Here is a 10,291-nt window from a genome sequence, read left to right as displayed (position 1 = left end):
TGTAGATGTTCATTGAAATGAAAAATAAACAACCTAAATTAAAAAAAAATATTTAAGTCCTAAGTGGCTACATATAAATATAACATAAATATATACTACATCCCATAGATAATGACAATGTTCCTGAGCAGAATAAATTAAGTACTTGTATAAAAAAAAAAAAAGAAGGAAACTACTTCAATTATATGCCTAGGAAAAATCCTAAGGATATGGCCAAGAATTTGACTCTGTAGTGCCCATCAGGGTCTCGGTAAGCGACAGCACAGCTCTTAGGACACTGGACCTGAGGAGCCTCTAAGACCACCCACCTGGAAACATGCATTTGAGGATGATTTCAAGACCCCTAGCAAGGAGTGAACCTCTACACAGACCACTCTGTATTCATCAAACTAGCACCAAGCCAGCAGAAGCAAGAAAGAGCCAGCAAGTGACCAGAAAAGGGCAAGAGTCCTCTGGCATGGCAAGTGGGGAAAGGGCCATGCCCTCCTGAAAGCAACATGGAGACAACTCTCAAAAAGTCAAACATCACTTGCTCTGTGCTCACAACACCTCAGCCCACAGCACCAACACCCCAAGCCAGAATCTGGAGCTAGTGCAGTGGAAAAGTCCTGAGATAGACTGGACACGTGCTGAAACAGCACATCACGTAGGCCCATTCACTCATAGACTCCAGCAATGGACACACAAGGTGTGTGCAGACTGGCTGACCAGAAGGGCATCCACAGGAACCATGAGAAAAATCTGGATAAAATCATTTCTGCACAATGAAAAAGACTCCAAAGACTCTATCTACTTATGTGTGCATGCATGCATGTATGTACATGTATATGTATGTGTGTGTGTGCCCAATCACATGAGTTTGTATGTGCAGGCGTGGACGTGTGTCTGCAGGGGTGTGTGTCAGCATGCATGTGTGTGCAAGTGTGTGTGAATGCATACGTGTGTGCATGAATGTGCATGTGCATAGGTGGGCCCACACAGGTATATGAGCAGGCGTGGATGTGTGCATGTGTGTGAGTGTGTGCATGCACGCATGTGCTTTGTGTATGTGTGCATGTGTGGGCATACATGTGTGTGCGCGCGTGCACATGTACTTGTATAAGAAAGTGCACAGCCTAGGCTATCAGCATGGGTTATCATGGGGTGGAGAGGGACAGAAGCTCAAAAAGGCCACCTCCATCTCCATCTGTTCCTGCTCACTGCTACATTAGAGTCTGTCTCATGTCTGTTGTAAGAGAATGGGAAGCAGAACTGGCAACAGAGGGGTTCTGACTCGGTACCCCATAAAGAAAGCCGACTCTTCCCAGAGCCAGCCCCACACAGCTGATAGAGAGCTGGGCTGCATTTCCCTTTGGTGGAAAACACATGGCAGGCTGTCCACTGGGTAAACCTATCATGTACCAAGAGAAGCATCAACTGCCAGAGTGCAGGAACCCAGGAGGGGCACAGCTCCTGCACTGCAGCAGACACCATGTGCTCAAGGGACGGTGTCAAGTGGAAAGCAAGGAGGGGAGGCAACACGAGGGGTCAGAAGGCCTTGGAGGGTCATGGAGCAAGATCAGGGAGGGGGCCATGGACTCACCAACAGCGCCCAAGTCAGCAAAGCGGTCCTCGCCCTCCTCGGCATGGATCAGGTCATTCCTGCTCTTCTTGGTGGCCGCTCGCTTCAGCACTGCTTTAACGGGGAGGGCAACCCAGTGAGCCAGTGTCGGATGCCTCTAGGGGGCTGCAGCTGGCTGCACTGGGATGTGCTTCTACTTCCCAGGAAGAAGCACCCTGTCCTGGACTTGCAGACTAAGCTGAGGCTAAGGCTGGCCCACCCCTAGGCCTCACAGGTCCTACTTCTCAGACTCTACAGCAGAAGGAACAGGGAACTAGTCTCAAAAATTAGGTCCCCGGGAAAAGATTATCTACCAGAAGCGGAAACCAGGCCCAGTGGTGGGGCTAGCTCTGCCCTAGGCCCACCATAGCCCCATTCCAGAGAGCCACTTACCATCTAAAGGAGACTTCTCCTCTGCGTTCCTGTCCTCCTCAGCCAGCATGACCTCCTCTGTCAGAGAGACCTGCCTCAGTCAAACCTTCCTACCTCCACCCCAAAGGGCCTTCTCAGAACCCCAATATGGATCTCTCTGCCTGTTTGGTGCCCTTGGGCCCCCACCCAGGGGCAGCACTCCCTGCCCAGCTCCTGGTTTTCTGGAGCCATCAGGAGCCCTAGGCAAGCTTTCTCCAGCAAGACAGGCTCCAGTTCAGCCTCCCAAAGACATGGCAGGGAGATGTGTGAGGTGAGGTGTGCTGCAAGGAGGGGTGTGCAGGTCTTACCAGGGCCTGGCCAGATGGCCTGGTGGTGGAGGATTCTGGCCCAGAATCAAGGAGCAGGAGCTAGAGCCCCCAAGGGCAGGTGCTGGAGCTCCCATTAAGTGAGGTCAACATGGACTTAACTCATGCTCTCCTAGTAACCTTGACTGTTGACAATTCATCTCAGGTCGAGGCCAGAACACATGGTCTGGAGCTGAGCTCCAGGCTAAGCAGGACGAGGACCCTCCCTCAGAAAGGCCAGTATCTGAGAAGACACCATCACGCTGTGCCAGGACCCCAGGGCTGAAGAGACATGGCTGCCACTGCAAAGCCCTGGGAGACCTCAGCCTCCCGGCCAGATGAAGATGGAACTCAGGGACAGGGCAGAGTAGGGCGGACAGGGCACAGTGACTCACTCCCCTGGGCACCCACCAGCCTTGAAGATCCACTCCAAGTATCCGTTGAGTTCCCGTTCGATCTGCTGCTGCCGCCGGAGCTTCAAGAAGGCACGGCGGTTCTCTACTCTCTCACGTTCCTTGGCAAACTCTCTGTAGATGTGTGGGGATCAAGGAGGTCAGCAGATCAAGTGAAGGAAGCCATGGTGCCCGCAGCCCACAGGTGGACAGTCTCTAGAGCAAACCACAAGCCACCCCTAGTAGGTCATGCACCTCTTCAGCTGTTGACTCAAGCCTAACTTCCCACTCTACCAAGAAAGTCTGCTTGCTAGCCCAGGAGGATCAGGGGCCTCCAGAGGGGCACTGCAAAGGGCAGACTTATACTACAGACCCAGCCCAACAGTGCCTAGGCATGCAGACACAACCCACCCCCACACATATACATGCACAAAAACCACATGCCCTACAAACACATGTACATACACACATCACACCCCACGCATAAATATGTACACACATACCGTTCGCATACATTACACACACACACACACACACACGAGCGCTCACCACACAGTCACACCAGACACACATGTTCATGCAACACATACACAATATGTATACCACACCACACACAAGCATACCCCACACGTGTGCACACATCATGCACATGCATACATAATATACGACACATACCACATGCCTACACACCATGCACACACATGCATGCACCACACCACACAGATGCACAAATAGCCCCAGCACATGCACATCATGCCGAGCGTGCCCTCACACCACACCACACATGCACACATGCATGCACACATAGCACCACTCATGCACACCTCATCCACAAATGCACATACACCACATATGCATAAACATTTGTATACACCACTAATGCACACTATTATTGTGGTTGATGTTGTTAAGTGCCATCGAGTCACAGGCGACTCCTAGCGACCCTATGAAGGAGAGTCCTCTACGCTTGGGTGTCTCTCATCCTCTCTCCATGTTCATAGGGTTTCTGGAGGCAAGCTATTACGGAAGTGGATGCCACTCCTCCTTCCAAGCTTGTTTTAATCGGGGAGCTCCACCCCACTCTCTGCCCGCATCGGGTAACCAGCCATTAACGCATTTGACACATCAGTGTCACAGGATGTACACTATACACACACTATACGCATACATAAATGTGCACAAACACCTCACATGTGCACTCATCACAACACATATCACACATACCAAATCTCACAAACATATGAACACACAACCCCCACGTGCACACATGTACCTCATATTCACAACATGCACTCACTACACAAAACACACACATTCCACATTACATCACACATAAATCCATGTGCATATACAGCCCACAAACATGCACACAGCATACACATACCACACACGTGCACTGATAAACATTACAGGCAAATGCATACCACAAATGACATACACACGGGTGTGCAGACAATACATTCACACATAGACACCTGCATGCAAGACTTTTACACATCACGTATGCACACACAGGTGTACTCACCATACAGAGATGCACATACAACCTATACACATCCCAAATACCCGGCATACACATGCATGCATGCACACACGTACCATATACACATTCATCCAGATACTGTGCATGCATACCACAAATGCACTCACTCTCATACACATACACACTGATACACACACCACACATATGCATACATGTACCACACAGACATTCATGTATACACCATATATGCACACCCTCTCAGACAGGTAACTTTATACACACACCGCACAGACATTCATACATACACACCACACACATACACATACACTCACACACACTGCTCGTGCTCCCCTCTTGTGTGCCAGTTCACACAGAAAGCTTCAAGCAGGAATCTCTAACTTCACCAAATTTCTCCATGTGTTTAGATCAGGAGCTATTTCTGGATGCAGAGGAACCAACAGGGACAGGAGAAGGAGTGCAGGGCAGAGGTCAAAAGAGAATGTTCTAGAGTCCACATGACTTCTGTCAAATCTGAGTTGGTCATGAAGCTTGAGAAAAGCCCCTCTGCTCTTTCTTCTTGAGTCCCAGCACTCTCTCAGTCCCTCCTGATCACACAGATGCACCTTGGACCCCAGTACCTCCACCTGACAGTCACTCAGCCAAGCTTTCTAGCTCCCAGTAAACAAAGAGTCACAAACTCACTCATACACATATGCATACATCCACATGTACGCACATGCATGCAAACTCATCTAAGCACATATTACATCCATGCACATCTGCACCCATATTCGACACATCACACAAGCACACCATTTGCACACATACAAGCACCATGCACTCACAGTGCCCAGAATGGCCTAGCCTTCTCAGCTCCGGCTTGGAGCAAGATCCAGGCACCTAAAGGTCCAGCAGGTATTGCTCACACTCCTATAGCAGAAGATCAAGGCTTTCACTCCCTCTCAGCTCCACCCCAGGTGAAGCAGCTATCGACTCCAGCAGAGTGGACCTGGTTGGCGTCTGCAGGGTCCCTCATGAACTCCCATTAGGGACAGAATTGGGACACCAAAGATTACATATTTATATGCCTGTGGTTATAACCTTTGTCATTTTAATAACGTAGGATTAGCAAAGAAAACATTTTGAGCCAATCTCTCTTGAGATTAAAAAAAAACTAAACTGTCAAATGATGCAGTTGTTGTGTACCTTCAAGACAGAACTGACTCATAGCTAGCTGACCTGCAAGCGAGTTTTCAAAGGCAGTAAACTGCACAGAAGACTGCCCATTCTTATCCCACAACCAGTGGGATGTGTCTTTGTGTCTTTAAACCATCTGTCTTTGGGATTGCAGCAGTTTCTTACTAGGCCACCTGTTGTTGTTGGTGGTGGTAGTTGTTGTTGTGTACCACAGAATCAGAACCGACCCAAAGCTGACACCCCAGAGGATTCTCAGAGGCAGTTACTCGCACCGGAGGGGACGGCCCATCCTTCTCCCGAGGTTTAGCTGGTGGAGTTGAACTGTGTGCCTTCAGGATTGTAGCACAGCTTCTTGCCACTAGGCCATCTAGAACTCCCTAACTGATGCAGAGATGGTAAGAAATAAGATGCTAAGTCTTGTGAAGATCACCATGCGGCAGAAGGGGAACCATCAGGTACCTTCTCCTGGTGCCAACCAAGAGAAAAAGCCTTCACCTAGGGCAGCATGCTGACTTCAGAACTGGGAGCTCCTTAACTGTGAAGCCCTGTGTTTGTTCAAGCCTTCCCTCCCTTTGTACATGACCATCATGGCAGCACTCCAGCACCAGGGGCCAGAGGAGTGAACATTGCTCCAACAAGCACTGGTGATAAGGGAAGCTTCCCAAAGTGGGTAATGAGAAGAGGCTGGAATAGTTTTAAGCAGCATAATAGTAAAAGATTTAGTCTCATATACTTTGGATATGCGAGTAATCAGTCCCTGGGGAAGATAAGTTTGGTAAGAAGAGGTCAGTGGAAAAGAAGACCCTCAACGAGATGGACTGATAGAATGGCTGCAACAGTAGGGCTCAGACAGAGACTGGGAGGACGCTGCAGCACTGGGAGGGCTCCATTCTGTTGTACAAGGATCACAATGAGTCATAACCCACATAACCCACTTAACAGCAAAAGAGCCTAGACAGCCTTGGAGAGACTTGGTGGAATCATGGCTGCGAAAGGCAGTGCTCATGAGGGTCAGAAGGAAGCGAGGAGAGTAGTAAAGTGTGTGTTTTCAGAGCACACACAGTATGTTGCTAGAAAGGTAGGCATTAAATGTGCTTCTCAGGAAGCTTTAAAAGAAAAGAAGCAAGGAGATTTTTTTTTATGTAACAGCCACGAACTTGTCTGAATTATGTTTGCAGGTTTGATGGAAGTTAGAAGCTGTGAGTGGACTTGGATATGCAGCATAGGAGATTTTTCCCTGCTTACAAAAAAAGGTGAGATGAAAGAACAAGATACAATAAGAATAAAGCTCAAAAACCTTAAAAATTCTTTTGTATAAACTAAGGATATGTGTTGCAGAGTTTTTGACCAAGAACTTGGTTCCCTAATCTTTTATTAACAAGGTTGAGCCTGTGACTGACTGATTGATTTAACCAAACACCACAGCAGAAAGACAATCAGCTTAGACCAAAGAGGACACACAAAAAGATGACAGGAAGGGAGAGGTCTGCCTCTTGGAATTCTAAGGCAGGAAACAAGCGTCCAAGAAAAGAAAAAGGCCCTCCCTGGAGCAGCTCAGAAATAATCAGAATTGTCAGAAGGTATACAGACAAGAGGGCTTCCTCGGTTTCCAGCGGGGCCACAGTCTCCTAGATATCAAAGGAGGGACGGGGCTCCTAGGTTTCAGAGTGGGATCTTCACTGACACAGTTCCAGAGTGTGGGGCTGTTTAAAATGTGCCAAGATTATGGAGTCAAAAGGGAGGAAGGAAGGATTCATGTCCAAGGGGCAGAAGAATGGGTTCTTTCAGAGCTGAAGGACAGCCACTCAGCTAAAGATTGCCAAGGATCGGATGCTGAGAAAAAGAGCCAAGACAGGGAAAAGAGATGCCACATGAGATGCCGAGCTGCGTGAAGATGAATATGGTTCAGGAACAGAAGCTCAACAAGACAAGTCTCCAGGTCTGACAAAAAGAAAGTCTTCCCCCAGCACCAGGAGTTAGGATCTTCAAAACTATGAGAAAATAAATGTGTTAAAATTTTCCACTTGTGGCATTTCTGCTATAGTAACACTAGATAAATATGATGCCTCTTGCTTTTTTACAAAGATGGCACTGAAAACGAAGAAGGAAGCCCCTGCCCCTACGAAAACTGAAGCCAAAGCAAAGGCATTAACAGCCAAGAAGGCGTCCTGAAGGGCGTCCACAGCCACAAAAAAACCCAAGATCTGCACATCACCCACCTTCCGGCGGCCTAAGACACTGAGACTCCGAAGGCAGCCCAAATACCCCCCTGGAAGAGCACCCCCAGGAGAAACAAGCTTGACCACTATGCCATCATCAAATTTTCCCTGACTACTGAGTCAGGCATGAAGAAGATAGAAGATAACAACACACTTGTGCTCATTGTGGATGTCAAGGCCAACAAGCACCAAATTAAACAAGCTGTAAAGAAGCTCTATGACATTGATATGGCTAAGGTCAATGCTTTGATTAGGTCTGATGGAGAGAAGAAGGCCTATGTTCTTCTTGCTCCTGACTATTAAGTGTTGGATGTTGCCAACAAAATTTGGATCATCTAAACTGAGTCCACCTAGTTAATTCTAAATACAAATTGTTCTCACACAAAAAAAAAATTTACATACATGTGGGGGTGTGTGTGTGTGTGTGTATAATACCTCTCCATCTAAGAGAGGCAGGGGAGCAGGTCCATGAGTAAGCAAAGCCAGCCTAAAAGCCACAGACAGAAGCTGGTCCCCAACAGCCCAGCTGAAACTGGAGAAACAGGCCTCGGACAGCTGTCTGCCTTCAGGGGTCCAGCCCACACCTCCTGTATCTCATGCTTGGTATCGTCCCTCAGCACATCTGGGACATTGAAGGTGAGGGTTCAGGGATGAAGCTGGCTGACAACCTCCAGAACAAGCTGTGTCCAGAATGTCCAGTTGCCCAGGCAATATCTGAGCAGTGGTCAAGGGTGTCCATACTACCTCTAAAGGTATCCAGCAAGAGTTTAGATGGGAGTGACAGGCCCCTAGCTTAAAGTGCCTTCACTCTCTCCTAGACTCCCAGGCTTGGAGTCCCTCTGGGGAATCGGGCACCCTTACCTGATATCCCTGGTGTCCCTCCTCACCTGGTACCCCCTGTGTCCCTCTAGCCTGGTATTCCAGTGTCTCCCTTACCTGGTACTCCAGTGCCTCCCTCACCTGATACTCCCTGTGTCCCTCTCGCCTGGTACCCCATGTGTCCTTCACCTGTTACCCCATGTCTTCCTCATCTGGTACCTCTAGCGCCCCCCTCACCTTTTCACCCCTGGTATTACTCCAGCCTATCCATTCCACATTTCCCTGAAGTCTACAAAGTCCCACCCCTTCCACCCCTCCTCCTGATTCATCTTTCTCCTTTCAGCCCCACCTCTTTCTTCACATAATTTCTTGGGCTCTGATGGCTACATGGTGGAGTGGACCTGGGGGAGGGTTTGTAAAACAATGAAAGAATTTTTTCTTTACTTTTCCAAGAAGGTAGTGTTCTGGGTGGGGGGGGAGACTTGGGAGGGGACAAATGTGCAACAATGAATGAATGGAAATCCAAAGCCTCTGTAAATTTTTACTGAAATTAATAACAAATTTAAATTTAAAAAAACTTAAGTTAGAGTAAGGATGGCAATGGATTTATAACTGCTCATGCTAATAACACTATATCGTGGCATGGAGGAGGAACAGTGGAACTGTATCCACATTTACAATATTCTTCTTACCAAAACCATTTTTGGAAAATAGGAACTGCATTGGAACATGTATCTCTGGATTGGAAATGATCATATTGTTAATATTTCTAGCCTTAAGCTTAAAAGATTATAATGTTCAAAATTATTTGTTATACATTTGTTTAAATTTTTCCCTCTTTTAACAACTGGGATCTAGAGGGAAGAGAAAAGACCAGAGAATGGCCAAAATTATTGGGGCAGCTATTGCTGCCAGTTTAGGGCCTGTGTCAGGAAAAGGAAGTCTTACTCATATACAGTGCCACCCAAAGGTAATAAAGGAGGTCAGAATTGCTTCCACTGTGGAAAGCTGGGCCACTTCAGTAGACAGTGTCACAGACAAGAGCCACAGATAGGCAAGGGAGTAGAGAGGAAGCTCCCACTCACTTGCTTTATGTGTGGATCTGAAGGACACTTGGCCAAGGGTAGCCCACATCAGGTACTCGTGGTTGACAGGACTAACAGGTCCCAGCTCCCAGCTGGAAACAAAGGAGGACGCTTCAACGATTTAGATCCTCCCAGAAGAGCGGTGGTGAGCATTAACATTACTGGTAAGTATATTCATTTTCTCCTGGACACAAGAGCCTACTATTTGGTCCTAAAAGCCTTCTGAGGTCCCAACTCTTCTCATTATTTCTTAGTTGTTGGAATTGACGTAAAACTTCATAAACAGTTCCTTTCTTCACCTCTGCCTTGCATGCAGACTTCCGAGTTGTAAAACAACCCAGTGGTAGATGGAATTTGCTCCAGGACTTAAGAACAATAAATGACATAGTTGAGCCTCCACACCTTGTGGTTCCTAACCTTTATACTATAATAGACAAAGTGTTAGTCAGTCGGCCTTTTATTGTAAGAACTACCTTCCATCTGTAACTTGATTTGTGCCACTATTAGAGCCTCTACTTGGGATATTATTTCTTTTTAATTTTTGACTCATGTACTTTTAACTTGTTAGTTAAATTTGTGTCTTCTAGGCTGCAACACTTCCATGATAACATCTTCAAGGATATGAACATGTACAGCTAAGCACAACTGATAACAGTGCATCTAAATTCAAAAATCAATCTCCATAATAGTCTATATGTGTCCTATTGCCAAAGGGGCCCTTTAGAGTAGTGAGAGAAGATCTTCACCCTGAAACCTACAGCGTCCCTTTTCAGCAGGAAG

At 47.4% G+C, this 10,291-nt stretch overlaps 1 protein-coding gene across 1 annotated transcript in view; it reads right to left on the bottom strand.

The window, feature by feature from the left end:
• The window catches only part of CACNA1B (calcium channel, voltage-dependent, N type, alpha 1B subunit), a 258,633-nt gene that overhangs the window by 190,638 nt on the left and 57,704 nt on the right, over nucleotides 1-10,291 (bottom strand). The window contains exons 8-10 of the mRNA XM_006900673.1: nucleotides 2,728-2,843; nucleotides 1,994-2,050; nucleotides 1,583-1,672 (exon numbers count right to left, since the gene is read on the bottom strand). Coding sequence (XP_006900735.1) covers nucleotides 1,583-1,672; nucleotides 1,994-2,050; nucleotides 2,728-2,843 — 263 coding nt within the window. The remainder of the gene's footprint in view (nucleotides 1-1,582; nucleotides 1,673-1,993; nucleotides 2,051-2,727; nucleotides 2,844-10,291) is intronic.

Source organism: Elephantulus edwardii, unplaced genomic scaffold (assembly GCF_000299155.1).
Source record: "Elephantulus edwardii isolate Elephantulus edwardi_28Jun2011 unplaced genomic scaffold, EleEdw1.0 scaffold00289, whole genome shotgun sequence".
Lineage (NCBI taxonomy): Eukaryota > Metazoa > Chordata > Mammalia > Macroscelidea > Macroscelididae > Elephantulus > Elephantulus edwardii.
This window is presented reverse-complemented; position numbering and strand designations above follow the sequence as displayed.